The sequence below is a fragment of the Mustelus asterias genome, chromosome 9 (assembly GCF_964213995.1).
Source record: "Mustelus asterias chromosome 9, sMusAst1.hap1.1, whole genome shotgun sequence".
In the NCBI taxonomy this organism is placed as follows: Eukaryota; Metazoa; Chordata; class Chondrichthyes; order Carcharhiniformes; family Triakidae; genus Mustelus; species Mustelus asterias.
Genome location: NC_135809.1, coordinates 20,977,160 through 21,000,263, shown reverse-complemented (window position 1 = coordinate 21,000,263; position 23,104 = coordinate 20,977,160). Strand labels below are relative to the sequence as shown.

At 45.1% G+C, this 23,104-nt stretch overlaps 1 protein-coding gene across 2 annotated transcripts in view; it reads left to right on the top strand.

Annotated features, from left to right (window-relative positions):
* LOC144499086 (protein O-mannosyl-transferase TMTC2-like) overlaps positions 1-23,104 on the top strand; it is a 189,339-nt gene that overhangs the window by 148,250 nt on the left and 17,985 nt on the right. For both annotated transcript variants that reach the window (XM_078221158.1, XM_078221157.1), the window contains exon 10: positions 4,053-4,167. In XM_078221158.1, the coding sequence (XP_078077284.1) occupies positions 4,053-4,167 (115 nt within the window). The remainder of the gene's footprint in view (positions 1-4,052; positions 4,168-23,104) is intronic.

The following is a 23,104-nucleotide window of genomic DNA, read 5'->3' as shown; positions in this document are numbered from 1 at the left end:
AGCCGACATTAGATGACTCCATGTCTTGTTGCTTTTCACTTGGGTAACAGTTTTGAATGTAAGAAAGAATGGAATAATAAAGACCATTTTGCCCATCAAACGTGCTCCATCCATGTGCCATTGCAGCCTATCGTATCGTGAATCTACCACAATTATTTAATCATTAAAGAGGATTGTATAGAATATGATATTGAGGCCTAAAGACAATCCAACAAAATGCCAGAGTGTCTTTCCTGACGGTTCCATTTATTCCAAATTTGCTTCTATCCGAACCGTTTCACTCCAGGTAATTAGTTTCCACAGCATTTATTGTGTTTCAAAGCCTAAGCTCTGTCCACATCTAACCTTCTCTCCCATTCCGAACCAAAAATTTAATCAGTTCTTTTATTAAAGGAGTTAATCAACCACATTAAGCACCTTTGCTGAAAATGTTATTTTCTAATTGCTCATTCCCGTGTCAGCAGGAATGAATTCTTCCTTGAGGCTTAGAATCATAGAATTATAGCATTCCTGCAGTGCAGAAGGAGGCCATTTGGCCCATCAGGTCTGCATCAATCACACTCCCAACCTGGCCCTATACCCATAACCCAACTTATTTACCCTGACAGCAAGGGACAATTTAGCATGGCCAATCAACCTAACCCGTACATCTTTAGACTGTGGGAGGGAACCGGAGCACCCAGAGGAAACACACGCAGACACGGGAAGAATGTGGAAACTGCACACAGACAGTCGCCCGAGGCCGGAATTGAACCCGGGTCCCTGGCGCTGTGAGGCAGCAGTGCTAACCACTATGCCACCGCGCCGTGCTAGAATTCTCCTTATATCCTATAATCCTGTGATCACAAAGCAAAGTAAATATCCCTCTTACATCCATTTCATTATACTTCTCGAAATTTTATAGATTGGATCATTGTCCTTTTAATCATTATTCCTTCATTTCAAAGTAAGTTCAACTCTTGAGTTTTCTTTCATTACTTAAATATCTCAATCTTCTTTGCTCATCTGTAAAGCTTTTTTTTATGGTACTGATGTACATTCCTGAATAGTGGACAAAACTACGCACAGAATAATAAATGGGATCCTATCAATGGCCTGTATAGGATGAGAACAAGTTGCTTCAATTTACACCCTTGAGTTGCTATCCAATACTTAACACTGGTGTATTGGTTTTGATGACTGTATTGTAAATGATTTAGAAACAAAAAAAATCCATGCTTATAAAATATTTCAAGAAGTCCATCTTGCAATTTGGTGACGTTGTGCATCGGGTTGTCTTCTTCTGTTTATTTGTGGAATATGGGTATTTCTGCAAGGCCAACGTTTATTGCCCATCCCTAATTGACATTGAGAAGGTGGCGATAAACTACCTTCTTGAACCACTGCAATCTTTCTACTGTAGGTACACCAATGGCCTCCTTAGCATTTCATTAGCGGGCTTGGAGTCCAATTCAACAGCCTCCTGAAATACCCTCGCCTTTCCTACTGGATGTCATGTGGTCAGGAATTGGTACAGGTCCTGAATCATCGGATCATAGAATCCCCATAGTTTTGAAGGAGGCCATTTGGCCCATCGAACATATACCACCAACAATCCCACCCAGGCCCTGTAACCCCATGTATTTACTCTGCTAATCCCCCGACACTAAAGGGCAATTTACCATGACCTAACCTGCACATCTTTGGAGTGTGGGAGGAAACCGGAGCACCCAGAGTAAACCCACGCAGACACGGGGAGAATGTGCAAACTCCGCACACACAAAGACACCCGAGGCTGGAATCGAACCTGGGTCCCTGGCGCTGTGAGGCAGCAGGGCTAACCACTGTGTAATGACCTTAAATAAAACTTTATGGTTAAAAAAAATAAATTCCTAAACCTCCTTCTAATCAAATATGCAAGTTGGAATATATCTGCAGAAGTTTCTCAATTATCCTTTGTATGAGGGATTACAGAATAGGGAATTGTTTGGAGTGTATTTCAAAATCGTTGGCCTTCTTTATATAGTAACATGGGACATTGGAGCAATAATGCTCTTCACCATGTGCTAACTGTGAAATACAGCGAATTGCATGCCAACAAGGTCAAACCATCTTTGGGTTACTCTTGTGTATCTGTTAACATCTGTGTCACAGAATCATAGAATCCCGACTGTGTAGAAGGAGGCCATTTGGCCCATCGAGTCTGCACCGACCACATCCCACCCAGGCCCTATTCCCATAACCTCACATATTTACCCTGCTAATCCCCTGGCACTAGGGTCAATTTAGCATGGCCAATCAACCTAACCCGCACATCTTTGGAGTGTTGGAGGAAACCGGAGCACCCGGAGGAAACCCACGCAGACGCAGGGAGAATGTGCAAACTCCACACAGACAGTGACCCAAGCTGGGAATCGAACCTGGGTCCCTGGTGCTGTGAGGCAGCAGTGCTAACCACTGTGCCACCATGCCACCCGTGTCAGAATAGTGTTTTAAGCCATTATTGGCACGTGGCCTGGGATCAGGAATAAGACATAAAATAGTAAAGTAGTTTACCCTTAAATGATAATGAAAATAGTAATTAACTATAACCATTTTAGTTTATTTGTAATACTTCCACTAAATGTCAAAACTCTAAAGATCACATATGTGTTTATAGATTGAGGAGAGCTGAATTGAAGGACATGCAACATACCACAAGAGTCTCAAATTCAGCTGGGAAACTTCAATTGAAGAACATGTATTCGTTTAAAAAATTCTGATTTTCAAAAGACCTTGATTACTATTTCAATAGAAACTGTGGAATTTCTATTAACTCTCTTTTTTGACCTTCCATTTGAAGTTTTGATCATAAGATGTTTCGGCAAACATTTCTAAAGGTGTTGTCACTGCCAGTTTGTATTTCTGTTAATACCAGTGAAACAAAATGCAGTTCATTGAAGATAAGTGACAGCAGATTTGCAACAAGAACATATGTATGAAAGAAAACAACACTCTTTTGCATTTTTGTTAACTTAATGATACTAGCTTAAGGTCTTGGGACTAGAATGCTGAACATTAGCAGACACATTCTTAACGCAAAAATAGAAAATGCTGGAAAATCTCAGCAGATCTGACAGCATCTGTGGAGCGAACATAAAGTCAACGTTTTCAAAGAATCATAGAATCCTACAGTGCAGAAGGAGGCCATTTGGCCCATCGAGCCTGCACCGACAACAATCCCCACCCAGGCCCTATCCACATAAGCCCATGCACTTATCCTAGCTAGTCCCCCTGACACTAAGGGCAATTTCAACATGGCCAATCTACCTAACCCGCACGTCTTTGGACTGTGGGAGGAAACTGAGCATCCGGATGAAACCCACGCAGACATGAGGAGAATGTGCAAACTCCACACAGACAGTGATCCAAGCTGGGAATCAAACCTGGGTCACTGGCGCTGTGAAGAAGCAGTGCTAACCACTGTGCCAATTTTGAGTCAGGACATTTTCCTCTATGTACTGTATAAATGATATGTTTTGCCTCCATAGCGTGCAAGAAACAACACTTTTCACTGTATCCCAGTACGTGATAATAATTAATCAAATCAAATTTAATACCTCTTATTTAGGAACTTGGAAGAACACACACTGCTTTTGAAACACACAGACGGAATTTTTCTGTCCCGCCCTCCACGAGAATCGTAGCGGGCGGGGACAGACCATGGAAAGATTCGTTGACCTTGGGTGGGATTTTCTGGTCTTGGGGTAAGCGCAGCTGGAAAATCCCACCCACGGTGTTAAAATTAACTCCTTCAATGAAAAAATAACCTTAAAATTTGGATATGTGACAACTGGGCATAGGGAGTCCCTGGTTTTGCCCCTGGTCATTTGACTAGTAAGAGACAGAGGTGTTGTCCCTTGCAGGCCAACCAGGAAGCTTCTGGAAACAACAGGGCTTGTAGTTCCACCACGTTAGGTGAGGCACTGGCCCCAGGTAAGACAGGGCAATAATTGAAGAGGAGTTGAGGTTGTCGATTCCAATGGTCTTCTTCTGTTCCTAAGAAACTCTTGCATTTTTATGTTTTCTCACAGGTCAGTTTCTGTTGGAGGAATCGCGTCTGGTGGAAGCTGCTCAGATGGCGGAGAGAGCAGCTGAACTGGACAGCACAGAGTTTGATGTTGTCTTCAATGCAGCTCACATGCTCAGGTTCGAACTTTCCTACTAGCAGATTGCATCATGAAATGCGTTTTAAATTGGTCCATTGGACACTATGGGATTCTGTTATCTGTCATAATTTGGAGGGAAAATAAGCATTTTCCTAAAAAAAAAGATTTAGGAGCTAATATTTCAATGTGGCAGACTTTCAAATCCATTTAAAAAGCTGCAGCATCATGCCGTAATTCTGTATCCCTCTGTGCCTAATTTAACTTGAATGTCTTGTGTGCTGAAGCATTTTTTAGAAAAACATACGGACTTGATCCGAGTGACCTTGCATAGCACTCTGAAGGGCAGGTTGGAGTAAGTGCTTTGCTGGCATGAACTATTTGGAGAAAGGAAATGATACACTGTATACTTTTACAGCTAGTCTGTCTTCTGATGAAGTTCACTTGTTAATGACCAAAGTTAACTTCTGTGTATAAGTTTTCACTGGCCGTCAGTAAGTGGAGTGGGGGATAAGAAAGCACAATTCGGGAACAAATGCATCCATTACTAATTCTTGCTTTAGATGGAGAAAATCATTTCAAATAGACACTGAGTGGGTAATCCACAACAGCGTGGTCTATAAATTAAGTCAATTCCTCCTCTTGGGGCAATAGACCAAATTTAACTTCTGCATTAATACCTGGTGCAATTATGCTTAGAGTTTGAAGAAAAAAGGAATAAGAGTTTTCTCCAAGAGTAAAATACACAACAGATTGATCAGTATTTGAAGGAGCAACAAAGGCTTACGTTAAAGTTTCATAATTGCTGCCATGACTGGACTGGAGAAATAACTTCTATAGAATACAGTTCCAGAGTTAACTTCTGTTTGCTTGCAAATGCCTTCCAACCATTAGATTACATTTGAAAGAATCCATTCATCTTGGATACCGTTCTGAGAATCACAGAATACTACAGTACAGAAGAGGCCCTTCGGCCCATTGAGTCTGCACCAATGCACGATAGGCTCTGACCTGCCCACCTAATCCCACTTGCCAGCACTTGGCCTATAGCCTTGAATGTTATGGTGTGTCAAGTACTCATCCAGGTACTTCTTAAAGGATGTGAGGCATCCCGCCTCCACCACCCTCCCAGGCAGTGCATTCCAGACCATCACCACCCTCTGGGTAAAAACGTTTTTCTTCATATCCCCCTAAACCTCCCACCCCTCACTTTTAACTTGTGTCCCCTCGTAATTGACCCTTCAACTTAAGGGGAACAGCTGCTCCCTATCCACCCTGTCCATGCCCCTCATAATCTTCAACACCTCAGTCACGTCGCCCCTCAGTCTTCTCTGCTGCAGAAAAAGCAACCCAAGCCTATTCAACCTCTCTTTATACCTTAAATGTTCCATCCCAGGCAGCATCCTGGTAAATCTCCTCTGCACCCTAAAAATAGTTTACATCTCACCTGACTTAAATGCTCTCACCTGCATATGGATCTCATCAAAAGATTTAAAACTTGTAGAGGATTTAACAGGAGAGACCATTTTCCCTGGCTGAGGAGTCTAGAAATAAGGATCATCGAGCGGGATTCTCAGGCAGTGTGCATCCCGAGACCGGAAATTCCCACCTGAACTCAACAGACCTTTAAATGGTCTGCCGAATTTTCTGCCTCACCCACTATGATTCCCATGGTGGATGAGATGGAAGAACCATGGAATTATAGAATCCCTACAGTGCAGAAGGAGGCCATTCGGCCCATCGAGCCTGCACCGACAACAATCCCACCCAGGCTCTATCCCCCTAACCCCACGTATTTATCCTACGAATCCCCCTGCCACTAAGGGGCAATTGAGCATGGCCAATCCACCTAATCCACACGTCTTTCAGACTGTTGGAGAGAACGCGTGCAGACACGGAAAGAATGTGAAAACTCCACAGTCACCCAGGGCCTGAATTGAACCCGGGTCCCTGGTGCTGTGAGGCAGCAGTGCTAACCAGTGTGCCACTGAGCCATAGTCTAAGTAAAGGGCGTGTAGGACTGCTGTGAGGAGAAGGTGTGCATTTGAATTCTCTACTCCAGTGGATGGTGAATGCTCAGGCGATGTGTATATTCAACATTAAGAATAGACCTATAGACGCTACGAGAATTACAGGATATGGAAATAGGAGAGGAAAGTAAAGTTGAGGTAGAAGATCCTTATTGAATGGCCGAGCATGCTCGAGGGATCATTTGGCCAACTCCTAATCCTATCTCTATGTTACACAAAAACAGGCTTGAGCATATAACGCGGGCATATCGAATATTGATCTAATTGTCAGTGAACTGTGCCTGGTATAGGCTGCATATGGTGAAACCCCATACCTCAACATTCACCCTTTTTACATTCATTATGTTCATTCTGCATTCACTAAATAATCTTTGCAAAGTGCTCAATTTATCATTATTACAAAGCACAATACACACAGTCACTCTCCGCATAAACTACGTGGCTTCATTTATTTTCATATTCTATCAAAATGTAAAAATCTTCGAAGCAATAATAAATACTCACACAGTATAGGGAATTGTGAAAGGGAAACCTTTTGCTCTGATGTGATTCGCAGTTGCTATGAAAAAATACACTTGATGGTAAACAGGTTAGCGCTGCTATGTCGCATGAGTACTTGGTGCTTCATTTTAATGTCATGTGTAATGCCAGTCATACTCACAGTATATTACTTTAGATCCATAATTACTGTTCCTGAAACATGACCTAAAAAGCATTGTTGATGATGAGATAGCAGTAAAATATACAAGAATATGTACATGAAATTAAATGGTAAACATGCTGGATTCTTGAAACACTTAGCTGAGGGCTTAAATACTATCCACAGCCATATTTGTGAAAGGATCACCCTGAGGTCAAATAACTCCAGTGCTGACCAATCTTTAATGGTGCTGCACTCTGAACTGGGGGTGGGACAGACAGATCAGTTTCTCACAGTCTCAGGGATGCTGCAACTGAGCTAGCGCGTAAACACGTTGAACTGACAAGATCTCCTTCGTGGAGAATTTACCAATGTTATTGCGAGGACGCTCTCAGCTCCACGGAAACAGATACATTTTCTTTATGAGATCAGGACTGCCTGCTAATGTGTCCTGATGTTGAGGAAAACTGAGAAGAAATAATTATTTGCAGAAATTGAAAAGAAATACTGGCTATGGAAGTTAAAAGTGTCAGTGTTGGAAAATAAACCTGAGGTGAGATCATACTGTGACCATTGTAAAGGTTTAGATTAGAGCTGCAATGAAAACAATATATTTTAGACTTTGAAGCTTCATTTATGTGGCACCACATCGTTTTGGCTGCCATCTCAAAGTTAAATGGCACCAGTTGGGGGAATCAAAGTCGCGGCTAAGGGAAGCATGTTCGAGCCAAGGAAAGTAGAAAATGTTTGAATTGGGAGGCTTGAAGTCACATATTTATCCTGGCTTAATAGATGTTTCCAAAAACTCAACAATTTGCAATCAAAGAACAAAGAAAAGAACAAAGAAAATTGCAGCACAGGAACAGGCCCTTCGGCCCTCCAAGCCTGCACTGGTCATGCTACCCATCTGAACTAAAAATCCCTACCCTTCTGGGGACCATGTCCCTCTATTCCCATCCTATTCATGTATTTGTCCAGACACCCCTTAAAAGTCACTTTCATATCTGCTTCCACTACATCCCTCGGCAGCGAGTTCCAGGCACCCACCACCCTATGTGTAAAAAGCTTGCCTCGTACATCTCCATTAAACCTTATCCCTCACACCTTAAATCTATTCCCCCTCATAATTGACTCTTCCACCCTGGAAAAAAGCTTCTGACTATTCTGAAACTAGCATAATCACACATGTACATCTTTGATTGGCGGTAGCCTTTCTAGAGATGATCAACCTCCATTGAAATCAGTATTTATTTTCCAGCAAAAGCATAGCGGCCTGAATTCTCTGGCCATTTACGCTGGCGGGATTCTCCGGTCCTGTCAGCAGTGCACATACCCCCTGTGGATTTCCCGGCTGGGTTGATGTCAGTGGGAATTCCCATTGACAACGGTGGGATAAGAGAATCCCGCTGCTGGCAAACAACGTGCCATCTCCCGCCAGTGGGAAACACGTGGCTATAAGCTGGAGAATCGCGTCCCATATATTTCAACTGAAAGCACAGAGCAAAGTTAAATTTTGCAAAAGGGATGTCGGATATTATTTTTGTTCGCTGGATGCGAGTGACATTGATAAGGTGATATTTGTAACCCATCTCTAGGTATTCTGAGGCATGAAGATTCAACTATTTAGTTGCAGGAGAGGAAGGCTAAGATTGTAGCATTCATTCCCTGAAGGACATTAGTGAACCAGTGTTTTTTTTCCTGCATCCAACAATTTTTGTGCTTTTCTTTCTAATATTTGTTTAAAATTGATTTCCCAATTGATTTAATTTATGGTATTTAGTTTCACAACTTGCCTTTTTTTTAGACTATTTACTAGTGTCACAAGTAGGCTTACATTAACACTGCAATTAAGTTACTGTGAAAATCCCCTAGTCACCACACTCCGGCGCCTGTTGAGTACACTGAGGGAGAATTTAGCATGGCCAATGCACCTAACAAGTGGGTGAGATTTTACGGCCTTGCTCAAACTGAGACTGGAAAATCCCTCCCGAGGTCAACGAACCTTCCCATTGTCCGCCCTTCGCCCACTCCAATTCCTGTGGTGAGCGGGGTGGTAGAATTCCGGCGAGTATGTCTTTCGGACTGTGGGAGGATATCGGAGCATCCGGAGGAAACCCACACAGAGAACATGCAGACTCCACACAGACAGTGACCCAAACCAGGAATCGAACCTGGGTCCCTGGCGCTGTGAGGCAGCAGTGCTAACCACTGCACAACCGTTGCCTTGATGAGATTTGAACTCATATAACCTCCATATCCAGTGCAGTAACCTTGCCTTCTGATTTGTCAATTTGTCACCTGTTTTAATTGCCGTATGCCGGAATCTTTCATTCTGGTGTCTGGGGCGGGATTTTCCAGCCCTTCCTGCCAACGGAATCTTCCAGTCCCGCCGAATGTGACCACGCCCCCCCCCCCCCCCCCACCCCAATCCTGTGGCAGGTTCTCTGGATTCTGAATGGGTGAGTCAGGACAGCTGACCATGCGCCAAGGTGTGATGTTCAACTTGTGCACCCAAGAGGAATTTGCCGATTGTCACAGCAGGGGCAGACAGGGAGTCTCCATCCCCACCATTACCTTGTAGGGTCAAAGATCGTTATACTTGAAGGGCGCCCGGACAGCCATTCACTCCCTGCAGGTCAGGGGCATCAGTCTGGCTGTCGTTCTCGATTCTGCCAAAACCAGAATGTCACGGCTCAGTGAAGCCTCCCTGGAGAATCTCCCTCAGGCCATCCGGGAAAGACAGGAGGTGCTGTTTCCCCGGGGACAGTGGGTGGAAGCCCTCCTGTCTGACCATGGCGACCTGGGCAGAGATGACAGCAGAGGTCAACGCCCATGAGACCCACAGAAGAATGGCCCAGCTTTGCAGAACAAGTGTGAATGATCTGCTGTATTCCACCAAGTTAAGTGGCAGAGTCTGCTCACTGTAAAGTGACACTCATTGGGGCATCTGAATGTCCATTCCGGCTCAAATGTTCCCATTTTCCCATCAGGCAGTGGGACATACGAGTGCACAGGGATGTTCAGACAGGAGTTTGAGTCGCAGGACTCAGCAACAGGTGGGATGTGTGCACTGAATGTCTGCCAGCCGCTTCATCCTCTCAATGTTGGCATCACACCCGCCCACCAAACTTTCCGTTGCTGGTGAACCCAGAAAATTGCACCCTGAAGCCCCGAGGCTCGCAGAACGGCCTTCTCCGTTGGCCCCGGGCACGACCTTACGAGCATCGGGCGGGCGTGCCAGTAAAATTCCGGCATTGGTCTCCGTACATCCTTTTCTACTTTTTTTGTTTGCAAACAACTGTCCAATTCCCTTTTAACATAATTCATGAGTTCTGCTTCAGTGATTGTTTATGGCAGAGAATTTCACATGTTAAAACGCCTGCTGTGCAAATAAATTTGTTTTGTGATTATGTTAAATCTGTGGCCTGTCGTTATCATTGAGCCAAGCACTCAAAACCCTTCATCATGTTGAACAAAAACCTTGATCCAATCATCCGTAAACTTCACAGCTCTAATTTTTAAAAAATAGGCCTCAAGACTGGATTGCAAAGCACGTACGTAAACAAACAAAGTGTGGTGAATAAGGTTGATGAGATACAAGCACAAATAGCAGCGTGTGAACAGGATATAGTGGCAATAACAGAGACGTGGCTTACAATGGTGAGCGACTGGCCACTAACAAGGTGGCACAGTGGTTAGCACTGCTGCCTCACAGCGCCAGGGACCTCGGTTCGATTCCCGGCTTGGGTCACTGTCTGTGTGGAGTTTGCACGTTCTCCCCATGCCTGCATGGGTTTCCTCCGGGTGCTCCGGTTTCCTCCCACAGTCCAAAAGATGTACTGGTTAGGTGGATTGGCCATGCTAAATTGCCCCTTAGTGTCAGGGGGATTAGCTAAATGCATGGGGTTATGGGGATAGGGCCTGGGTGGGATTGTGGTTGGTGCAGACTCGATGGGCCGATTGTACTGTGTGGGATGTGGGCATTGCTGGCTGGGCCAGCATTTATTGCCCATCCCTAACTGCCCTCCATTTCAGGGAACATTTGAGAGTCAACGTCATCGTTGTAGGTCTGGAGTCGCATATAGGCCAGACCAGGTAAGGATGGCATATTTCCTTCCTGAAAGGACATTCGTGAGCCCGATGCCATTTTTACGACAATCGACAATAGTTTCATGGTCATTAGTAGACTTTAAATTTTAGATTTTTATTGAATGCAAATTTCACTATCTGCATTGGTGGGATTCAAACCCGGGTCCCCAGAGCATTACCCTGGGTCTCTGGATTGTTAGTTCAGTGTTAATTCTACAGTACCACAGCCTCCCCATCCCCATACATGGATATAAAGTATTCAGAAAAGATAGAGAAGGGAAAAAGGGAGGTGGGATGGCAGTAATGATTAGAGAAGAGTATTGGAAAGAGAGGATTTTCTTGAGGGGTCAAGGACAAAGTCCATTTGGCTGGAGTTGAGAAACAAAAAAGGCGAGATTTCACCACTTGGGTTTTTAGTGGCACGGTGGCACAATGGTTAGCACAGCTGCCTCACAGCACCAGGGACTCGAGTTCAATTCCCAGCTTGGGTCACTGTCTGTGTGGAGTCTGCATGTTCTCCCCGTGTCTGCGTGGGCTTCCTCCAGGTGCTCCAGTTTCCTTCCACAGTCCAAAAGACGTGCTGGTTTAGGTGCATTGGCCATGCTAAATTCTCCCTCAGTGGACCCGAACAGGCACCGGAGTGTGGCGACTAGGGGATTTTCACAGTAACTTCATTGCCGTGTTAATGTAAGCCGACTTGTGACACTAATGAATAGACTATACAATGGCCTCCAAGTAGTGAGTGAGAGAGCAGTAAACCGACAGAGAGATCACGCATGTATTAACTATAGAGTGGTGATGCTGTGGGACTTTAAATATCCAAATATCAGTTGGGACAAAGGCAAAATACTGCTGATGTTGGAATCTGAAACAAAAACAGAAAATGCTGGAGAAACTCGGCAGGTCTGACAGCATCTGTGAGGAGAGAATAGAGCCAATATTTTGAGTCTGGATGACCCTTTATCAGCTCTGACATTGAATTAGAGAGTGGCAAATGTGATATTTTATTCAAGAAAGGGTGCATGGGCAGTTCTAGCAACTACAGGGCTATTCATCTATCTTCAGTGGTGAGCAATGTTTTGGAATCTATACTAAGGGAAAAAATCTATGGGCACTTGGAACAGTTTGAGTTAATTAAAGACAGCAAGCATGGATTTGTAATAGACAGATTGTGCTTGACTAATCTAATTTAATTTTTTGATGAATTAACAGAGATGGTACATGAATGAAATGTGGTGAATGTTATTCATGTGGATTTTAAGAAAGCATCTGAGAAGTGACGACATAAAAGACTGCTTAACAAAATTGAGGCTTATGACATAGGAGAACCAGTGTGTAATTGGATATAACATTGGTTTAAGGAGAGAGAGGAGCAAGTTGTGGTAGATGGTTGCTTTTTTCATTCTGGAGGGTAGTAGACAGTGGCGTTTCCCAAGGATTAGTGATAGGATCACCTTTTTTGCACTAGTGGTGGCACAGTGGTTAGCACTGCTGCCTTACAGCCCCAGGGACCTAGGTTCGATTCCCGGCTTGGGTCGCTGTCTGTGCAGAGTCTGCACATTCCCCCCGTGTCTGCATGGGTTTCCTCCAGGTGCTCCGGTTTCCTCCCACAGTCTGAAAGGCTGGCTATTGGCCATGCTAAATTCTCCCTCAATGTACCCGAACAGGCGCCGGAGTGTGGCGACTAGAGGATTTTCACAGTAACTTCATTGCAGTGTTAATGTAAATCTACTTGTGACACTAATAAATAAATATGAAATAAAATAAATAATAAATAAAATAAATGCATGAATATAAAAAGGCAAAAATGACTTGGATGTTGGGATATGGAGTAAAATTTGAAAAATGCTGATAAATTTGGAAAAGTGTCAAACAGTGAGGATAATAGGAGTTGCCTGCAACAAGACACAATGAGGCTAATAGAATGTGCAAACAAGCTGTGGATGGAACTTGGAACAGAGAAGTATGGGATGATGTGCTTTGACAGAAGAGACAGAGGGAGGCAAAGCAGACTTAACGGCACAATTCTAGGACCTTGGAATGTACTGAAGATCAGAGACCTTGGAGTGGATATCCACAGATTGTGGGGGTAGGGCCTGGGTGGGATTGTGGTCGGTGCAGACTCGATGGGCCGATTGGCCTCCTTCTGCACTGTAGGGTTTCTATGATTTCTATGATTTCTATGATTGCTGAAGGTGGCAGGGCAGGTGGATGAGGTGGTTAAGAAGGTATATGAGATGCTTGCTTTTATTAGCTGAGGCAGAGAAAACAAAGTAAGAGTTTTAACAACACCAGGTTAAAGTCCAACAGGTTTATTTGGTAACAAATGCCATTAGCTTTCGGAGCGCTGCCCCTTCGTCAGATGGAGTGGAAACCTGCTCTCAAACAGGGCATACAGAGACACAAAATCAAGTTACAGAATACTGATTAGAATGTGAATCTCTGCAGCCAACCAGGTCTTAAAGATACAGACAATGTGAATGGAGGGAGCATTATACATGAGGGCGGCCTAAACCGGTATCTTGGGTTTATGGCACGCTATCAGTAACCCCCACAGCTTGCCTCCTGGACTTGCAGAATCTCACTGGCTGTCCTGTCTGGAGACAATACACATCTCTTTAACCTGTGCTTAAGGCTCCCTCCACTCACATTGTCTGTATCTTTAAGACCTGGTTGGCTGTAGAGATTCACATTCTAATCAGTATTCTGTTACTTGATTTTGTGTCTCTGTATGCCCTTTTTTAGAGAGCAGATATCCACACCATCTGACGAAGGGGCAGTGCTCCGAAAGCTAATGGCATTTGCTACCAAATAAACCTGTTGGACTTTAACCTGGTGTTGTTAAAACTCTTACTTTGTTTACCCCAGTCCAAAGAACAAAGAACAAACAACAGTACAGCATAGGAAACATGCCCTTCGGCCCTCCAAGGCTGTGCCACTCATTGGTCCAACTAGACCATTCGTTTGTATCCCTCCATTCCCAGACTGCTCATGTGACTATCCAGGTAAGTCTTAAACGATGTCAGCATGCCTGCCTCCACCACAATACTTGGCAGCGCCTTCCAGGCCCCCACCACCCTCTGTGTAAAAAACGTCCCTCTGATATCTGAGTTATGCCTCGCCCCTCTCACCTTGAGCCTGTGACCCCTCGTGATCGTCACCTCCGACCTGGGAAAAAGCTTCCCACTGTTCATCCTATCTATACCCTTCATAATTTTGTACACCCCTATTAGGTCTCCCCTCATTCTCCGTCTTTCCAGGGAGAACAAGCCCAGTTTACCCAATCTCTCCTCATAGCTAAGACCCTCCATACCAGGCAATATCCTGGTAAACCTTTTCTGCACTCTCTCTAAAGCCTCCACGTCCTTCTGGTGGTGCGGCGACCAGAACTGGACGCAGTAATCCAAATGTGGCCTAACCAGCGTTCTATACAGCTGCAACATCAGACTCCAGCTTTTATACTCTATACCCCGTCCTATAAAGGCAAGCATACCATCTGCCTTCTTCACCACCTTCTCCACCTGTGCTGCCACCTTCAAGGATTTGTGGACTTGCACACCTAGGTCCCTCTGTGTTTCTATACTCTTGATGGCTCTGCCATTTATTGTATAACTCCCCCCCTACATTAGTTCTTCCAAAATGCATCACTTCGCATTTATCTGGATTAAATTCCATCTGCCATTTCTCCGCCCAATTTTCCAGCCTATCTATATCGTGCTGTATTGTCCGACAATGTTCATCGCTATCCGCAAGTCCAGCCATCTTCATGTCATCCGCAAACTTGCTGATAACACCAGTTACACCTTCTTCCAAATCATTTATATACATCACAAATAGCAGAGGTCCCATTACAGAGCCCTGCGGAACACCACTGGTCACAGACCTCCAGCTGGAAAAAGACCCTTCGACTGTTACCCTCTGTCTCCTGTGGCCAAGCCAGTTTTCTACCCATCTAGCCCTCTCCTTGTATCCCATGAGCCTTAACCTTCTTAATCTACCTGCCATGAGGGACTTTGTCAAATGCCTTACTGAAATCCATATAGACGACATCCACGGCCCTTCCTTCGTCAACTGTTTTTGTCACTTCCTCAAAAAACTCTACCAAATTTGTAAGGCACGACCTCCCTCTTACAAAGCCATGCTGTCTGTCACTAATGAGATTGTTCCTTTCTAAATGCGCATACATCCTGTCTCTAAGAACCCTCTCCAACAACTTCCCTACCACGGACGTCAAGCTCACCGGCCTATAAATATCCGGGTTATCCCTGCTACCCTTCTTAAATAACAGTACCACATTCGCTATCCTCCAATCCTCAGGGACCTCACCTGTGTCCAATGAAGAGACAAAGATTTCCGTCAGAGGCCCAGCAATTACATCTCTTGTCTCCCTGAGCAGTCTAGGACAGATGCCATCAGGGCCTGGGGATTTGTCAGTTTTAATGTTACCTAAAAAATGTAACACTTCCTCCCTTGTAATGGAGATTCTCTCTAACGGGTCAACACCTCCCTCCGAGACGCTCCCAGTCAACAAGTCCCTCTCCTTTGTGAATACCGATGCAAAGTATTCATTTAGGATCTCCCCTATCCCCTTGGGCTCTAAGCATAATTCCCCTCCTTTGTCCCTGAGAGGTCCGACTTTTTCCCTGACAACTCTTTTGTTCCTAACATATGAATAAAATGCCTTAGGGTTCTCCTTAATCCTATCTGCCAAGAACATTTCGTGACCTCTTTCTGCCCTTCTAACTCCCCGTTTGAGTTCTTTCCTACTCCCTCTGTATTCCTCCAGAGCTCCATCTGTTTTCAGTTGCCTGGACCCAACGTATGCCTCTCTTTTAGAACATAGAACATTACAGCGCAGAACAGGCCCTTCGGCCCACGATGTTGCACCGACCAGTTAAAAAAAAAACTGTGACCCTCCAACCTAAACCAATTTCTTTTCGTCCATGAACCTATCTACGGATCTCTTAAACGCCCCCAAACTAGGCGCATTTACTACTGATGCTGGCAGGGCATTCCAATCCCTCACCACCCTCTGGGTAAAGAACCTACCCCTGACATCGGTTCTATAACTACCCCCCCTCAATTTAAAGCCATGCCCCCTCGTGCTGGATTTCTCCATCAGAGGAAAAAGGCTATCACTATCCACCCTATCTAAACCTCTAATCATCTTATATGTTTCAATAAGATCCCCTCTTAGCCGCCGCCTTTCCAGCGAAAACAATCCCAAATCCCTCAGCCTCTCCTCATAGGATCTCCCCTCCATACCAGGCAACATCCTGGTAAACCTCCTCTGCACCCTCTCCAAAGCCTCCACATCCTTCCTGTAATGTGGGGACCAGAACTGCACACAGTACTCCAAGTGCGGCCGCACCAGAGTTGTGTACAGTTGCAACATAACGCTACGACTCCTAAATTCAATCCCCCTACCAATAAACGCCAAGACACCATATGCCTTCTTAACAACCTTATCTACTTGATTCCCAACTTTCAGGGATCTATGCACACATACACCTAGATCCCTCTGCTCCTCCACACTATTCAAAGTCCTCCCGTTAGCCCTATACTCAACACATCTGTTATTCCTACCAAAGTGAATTACCTCACACTTCTCCGCATTAAACTCCATCCGCCACCTCTCGGCCCAACTTTGCAACCTGTCTAAGTCTTCCTGCAAACTACGACACCCTTCCTCACTGTCTACCACACCACCGACTTTGGTGTCATCAGCAAATTTGCTAATCCACCCAACTATACCCTCATCCAGATCATTAATAAATATTACAAACAGCAGTGGCCCCAAAACAGATCCCTGAGGTACACCACTTGTAACCGCACTCCATGATGAATATTTACTATCAACCACCACCCTCTGTTTCCTATCCGCTAGCCAATTCCTGATCCAATTTCCTAGATCACCCCCAATCCCATACATCTGCATTTTCTGCAGAAGCCTACCATGGTGAACCTTATCAAACGCCTTACTAAAATCCATATATACCACGTCCACTGCCTTGCCCCCATCCACCTCCTTGGTCACTTTCTCAAAAAACTCAATAAGGTTAGTAAGGCACGACCTACCTGCCACAAAACCATGCTGACTATCACCTATCAATTCATTACTCTCCAAATAACTATAAATCCTATCCCTTATAATTTTTTCCAACATCTTGCCGACAACAGAAGTGAGACTCACCGGTCTATAATTCCCGGGGAAGTCTCTGTTCCCCTTCTTAAACAATGGGACAACATTCGCTAACCTCCAATCTTCTGGTACTATACCAGAGGCCAACGACGACCTGAAGATCAGAGCCAGAGGCTCTGCAATCACTTCTCTTGCCTCCCAGAGAATCCTTGGATAAATCCCATCCGGACCAGGGGATTTATCTATTTTCAGACCCTCCAGAATATCCTGCACATCCTCCTTATCAACTGTAATACTGTCTATTCTACTCCCTTGCAACCCAGTGTCCTCCTCAGCTATATTCATGTCCCCTTGCGTGAACACCGAAGAGAAATATTGGTTCAATGCTTCACCAATCTCCTCCGGTTCCACACATAACTTCCCTCTGCCATCTATAACTGGCCCTAAACTTGCCCTAACCAACCTTCTGTTCTTGACATACCTATAGAACGCCTTAGGATTCTCTTTAACCCTATCCGCCAAAGTCTTCTCATGTCCCCTTTTAGCCCTTCTAAGCTCGCTCTTCAACTCCCTCTTAGCCAATCTAAAGCTTTCTAGTGCACTACCCGAGTGCTCACGTCTCATCCGAACATAAGCCTCCTTTTTCTTTTTAACCAACAAAGAAACTTTTTTGGTGCACCACGGTTCCCGAGCCCTACCAATTCCTCCTTGCCTGACAGGGACATACCTATCACAGACTCGCAGTAGCTGCTCCTTGAAAAAACTCCACATGTCGGACGTTCCCAGTCCCTGTAATCTCCTAGTCCAACCTATGTTTCCTAATTCTCTCCTAATAGCCTCATAATTACCCTTCCCCCAGCTAAAACCACTGGCCCGAGGTTCATGCCTATCCCTTTCCATCACTAAGGTGAACGTAACCGAATTGTGGTCACTATCACCAAAATGCACACCAACTTCCAAGTCTAGCACCTGGTCTGGCTCATTTCCCAGCACCAGATCCAATATAGCCTCACCTCTAGTTGGCCTGTCTACATACTGAGTCAAAAAACCTTCCTGCACGCTTTGAACAAAAACTTTTCTTTTTGATCAGATCAACGGCATCTCCACATCATAGAAAACAAAAGCAGGGAAGTTATGCTGGAACTGTATAGAAATCTAGTTAGGTCACAGCTAGAGTACTGCATGAAGTTCTGGTCACCACATTCGAGGAAGAATGCGATTGCACTGGAGAGGGTGCAGAGATTTATCAGGATGTTGTCTGGGCTGGAGGGTCTGAACTATGAGGAAAGATTGGATAGGCTGGGCTGTTTTCCTCAGAGTAGCGATGGTTAAAAGGGAACCTGATAGAGGTGGATAAGATTATGAGGGGCATAGGTAGGGTGGATAGGAAGGCACTTTCTCCATCAGTTGAGGAGTCAATAACCAGGGGGCAGAGATTTCAGGTAAGAGGGGAGTTGACGAGAAACTTATTCACCCAGAAGGTAGTGGGAGTCTGGAACTCACTGCCTGAAAGGGTGGTTGAGCCAGAAACTCTCGTAACATTTAATAGGTATTTAGATATTCACTTGTGCTGCCGGAGCTGCCAGGGCCATGGGCTAACATCTGTGATTCTATAAAGAGTGTGCAGGAACAGAGAGACCTGGGGATGCATGTGCATTGAGGGATGCGGTCTTACACTTATGGAGAGCAACCCAAAAAACTAAGAGTCATTGAGTTATTTACGGCACAGAAGGAAGTTATTCAGCCCATCATGTCTATGCTCCAGTCCCTGTACATCCTACCTATTATCTGACTGTACAGGCACGGTAGCACAGTGGTTAGCACGGTAGCACAGTGGTTAGCACTGCTGCTTCACAGCTCCAGGGTCCCGGGTTCGATTCCCGGCTCGGGTCACTGTCTGTGTGGAGTTTGCACATTCTCCTCGTGTCTGCGTGGGTTTCCTCCGGGTGCTCCGGTTTCCTCCCACAGTCCAAAGATGTGCGGGTTAGGTTGATTGGCCAGGTTAAAAATTGTCCCTGAGATGCGTAGTTAGAGGGATTAGCGGGTAAATATGTGGGGGTAGGGCCTGGGTGGGATTGTGGTCGGTGCAGACTCGATGGGCCGAATGGCCTCCTTCTGCACTGTAGGGTTTCTATAAATTCTATAAAATAACCTTCTTCTGTGCCGTAAATAACTCCATGACTCTTAGTTTTTTGTGTTGCTCTCCATAAGTGTAAGACCGCATCCCTGGTAAATCTGTAGCGAATCTATGCCGTACCTTCTCCATTGTGGTTGTAAACTCCTGACAGTAAGTAACTAAAACAGTGCCCAAAACTCCAAATGTGGCACCAAAACTCCAGTTGTAGCATAACTAAGCTCTGGTTCAAGTTTAACATTATCGTCTTGCTTTTGTAATCTTATCCCCTAGCTACAAAACCAAGGATTGTGTTTGCTGGTTTTCTGGTCTTAACCACGTGTGCTGCCACCTTAAATGTGTATTTTCATATCTGGGCCACTTTGGTTATTCTTTTCCATTTAAAGTCTTATCATTCAAAATGTATTTCCATTTCTGTTCTTACTTCCAAATTGTTTTATTCATATGTTTCGACATTGAAATGCCATCTATCCGCCTACCTTGTTAGTTTATTTATGTCCCCAGCAATCTTTGCCACAGCCTCAATTTCAGCACATTTCAACATTATTCCCTCTATTCTTTGATCCAATTCACTATATGTGTGCTGCAGGAGGCAACTCTTAACACTGACCTCTTTGGCAGGCCACTTGCAACATATTTCCATTCTATGCTCACAGCACCAGGGACCTGGGTTTGATTCTGTCCTGAAGTCACTGTCTGTGTGGAGTTTGCACATTCTCCCTGTGTCTGCATGGGTTTCCTTCGGGTGCTCCAATTTTCTCCCACAGTCTAAAGATATGCAGGTTAGGTGGATTGGCCATGGTAAATTGCCCCTTAGTGTCCCAAGATGTGTAGGTTAGGGGGATTAGTCGTGGTAAATGTGCGGGGTTATGGGGATAGGTCGGAGGTCGGCCTTGGTAAAATGCTCTGACGGAGAACTGGTGCAGACTCACTGGGCCATATAGCCGCCTTCTGCACCGTAGGGATTTTCTGGTGAGAAATCGCTGGTGAGAATTTTACCCCCTCTGGTCTTTACTTCCTCCACTCTCATTATCTTGTTTGAGACAGCAAGCAAGGTTATTGGAGATCAGAGCGTTAGCTACAAAATAAAAACCTGTCGGCAAATTCGACCAATGTTTGACATTAAGATATCTCTGCTGAAGTAGCAAGGTAGAATTTCAATGTGTCAGCTGAGCAGAAAACTGGCTCGCTGTCCATTATGGGGATGAGCTGATGTTTAAGTCCAGTTTTACATCTGGGTGGCACAGTGAGGAATTACTCCAAGGTCTTGCGTGGTAGAATAAAACTTTACCATAAATATTTTAGCTGTGCACTCTTCTTTAAATGATCATTAGTTAAATGTTACATTTCATCAGGCCAGCAAAAGAGTTAGGGGCCTATTCCTTCACCAGATTTCCGTCAATAACAAACTCAATTCCACTCTGAGAGTGCTTCAGGTACACAGTCAGAGTACAGTGGACCTGACACTCTCATATTTACATACAGGTGAGCTTGTCTGATTGAGCAGGCAATTATGACCTCAATCAAGGAACTCATACTCCAAGAAGCCAACCTCATGGGCCTCGTTGAAGTCATTGCACGACCTAAACTGTTGATAGTTTTCAATTGAGTGCATTGACGCATCAATCTACAATTAATCTAATTTATTGTTCTAATTGATCTGTATTTGGCAACAGACATTCTGAATAATAACATTAAGCCTCACATGGGACCATTTGTTGGAACTGGACTAACTCGGTAGTGTAACAAGATTTTTTTTCTCTCACCCGTATTGGCCGAAATATTCTGCACATCCCCCCCCCCCCCCCCCCACCCCCCACCACCACCACCCCACTGCCATGGCGGGTTTACCCACGGTGGATGCAGTGAGCCATTGGCCACCAGTGGGATCTTCTGGTCCCGCCAAAATCTCCAGGCTTTTGCATGGCTTGCCCTCCCTGCCACCAGGAAACTCTCTGAAGTAGCAGGGCAGAGCGGGGGTGGGGGGGGGGAGGGGGGTGGGGGGCGGGGGTCAACTTCAGGGAGGGTGAGACTGGAGGATCCCGCTGGTGGGAAGGGCTGGAAAATCCCACCCAGTTGATCAATACTGAATTTCTCCGGGATCCAGCAGCAAAAAATATTCAAATATTTTGGCAGATGGCAACTTGTGAGATAAATAAGAATTGTGAGTAAAAACATCTTCACGATAACTCATCAGTTTCATTTGTTTACAAGAACACAATGGAATAGCAACAATCGCATGGAAATATCTTATTATTTTCAGGGAGAAACATAGAAAGATAGAAATTAGGAGCTTGAGAATGCCGTTCAGGCTTTTGAGCCTGCAATGGTATGCAACATGATCATGGCTACTCCTCTACCGCAGCACCATACTCCTGTGCTCTCCCCATACTCCTTGACAACTTTAGAGTCTAAAAATCTAATTAGTTCTTAAAGATATTCATGTGACTTGGCCTCCACAGCCTTCGATGGTCGAGAATTCCACCGTTCACTACCCTCTGAGTGAAGAGGTTTCTCCTAATCTCAGTCCTAAATGGGCCTATCCCATATGCGAAGACTCTGACCACTTGTTCTAGATCTTCCTGCCACTCCCTCCCCCTCCAGGAAGAATGTCCCTGCATCTAGTTTGTCCAGCCTTTTCAGAATGTTACATTTTTCAAAAAGGTCCCCTCTCGCTCTTGTAAATTCCAGTGAATACAGGCCAAGTTGACCCAATCTCTCCTCATACAACACATGGCCATCCCAGGAATCAGTCTGGTGAACTTTCACTGCACTCCATCCTCGATGGCAAGAATATTGTTTCTTAGATAAGGAGACCAAAAAATACTCCAGGAATGGTCTCACCAAGGCCCAGTACAGCTGTGGTAAGACATCCTTGCTCCTGTACTGAAGTAATCTTGCAATGAAGGCCAACCTACCATTTGCCTTCCTAACTGCTTGCTGCCCATGACACTTAGCTTCTACCTCTCTGTTAGTTTTGCCAGCACTAAATGAAAACACTAAGTTTTTTTTTTTTGTTTTCTTTTTTTCTTGCTGGTAATGGCTTCAGGGATGGCAGTTCAGGCAGTATGCTGCATCTCCTGTGGGATGTATGTGGTGAGGAAATCCAGTAGTGTTTCAGGAGATTTTAGTTGTAAGAAGTGCATTAGATTGCAGCTTCTGGAGGAGCGTGTAAAGGAGCTGGAGGGGGAGATAGAGGAACTCCGCATAATTCGGGAGGCGGAGGTGGAAGTTGATAGGAGTTATAGAGAAATAGTAACTCCTAGAAATGAGGCTTGGGTCAATGCCAGGAGGAGGGGTAAGAAGCAATCGGGAAGACAATCCCCTGGGGCGGTTCCCCTCCATAATAGGTTTTCGGTGCTGGAGGCTACAGTTGAGGAGGAATCAACTGAGCATAGAGAGCAGATCTCTGGGGGTGAGCCGAGTGAGAAAGCTCAGGTGGTTAGGGGCTGTAAAAGACTGGGCCTTGTGATTGGGGACTCCACAATTAAGGGGACAGATAGGAGGGTCGGAACTAAAGGTAGGGACTCAGGGTTGGTGTGTTGCCTACCAGGGGCTGGGGTCCGGGATGTGTCTGACAGGGTATTCAGGACTCTTAGGGGGGAGGGAGATAAACCACAAGTTATTGTACATGTGGGGACACACGACATAGGGAGGATAGGGGAAGGGGATATTAGGCAGGGATTTATGGAGTTGGGGTGGAAACTAAAGGCCAAGACTGACAGAGTGGTTATCTCTGGACTCTTGCCTGTACCACGGGATAGTTTAGAGAGGAATAGGGAGAGGGAAGGTTTGAATTCATGGCTGAGGGGATGGTGCAGGAGGGAGGGGTTCAGGTACTTAAGCAATTGGGGCTCGTACTGGGGAAGGTGTGACCTCTATGAGAAGGATGGTCTACACCTTAATCAGAAGGGGACCAATATCCTGGGGGGTAAATTTGCTAAG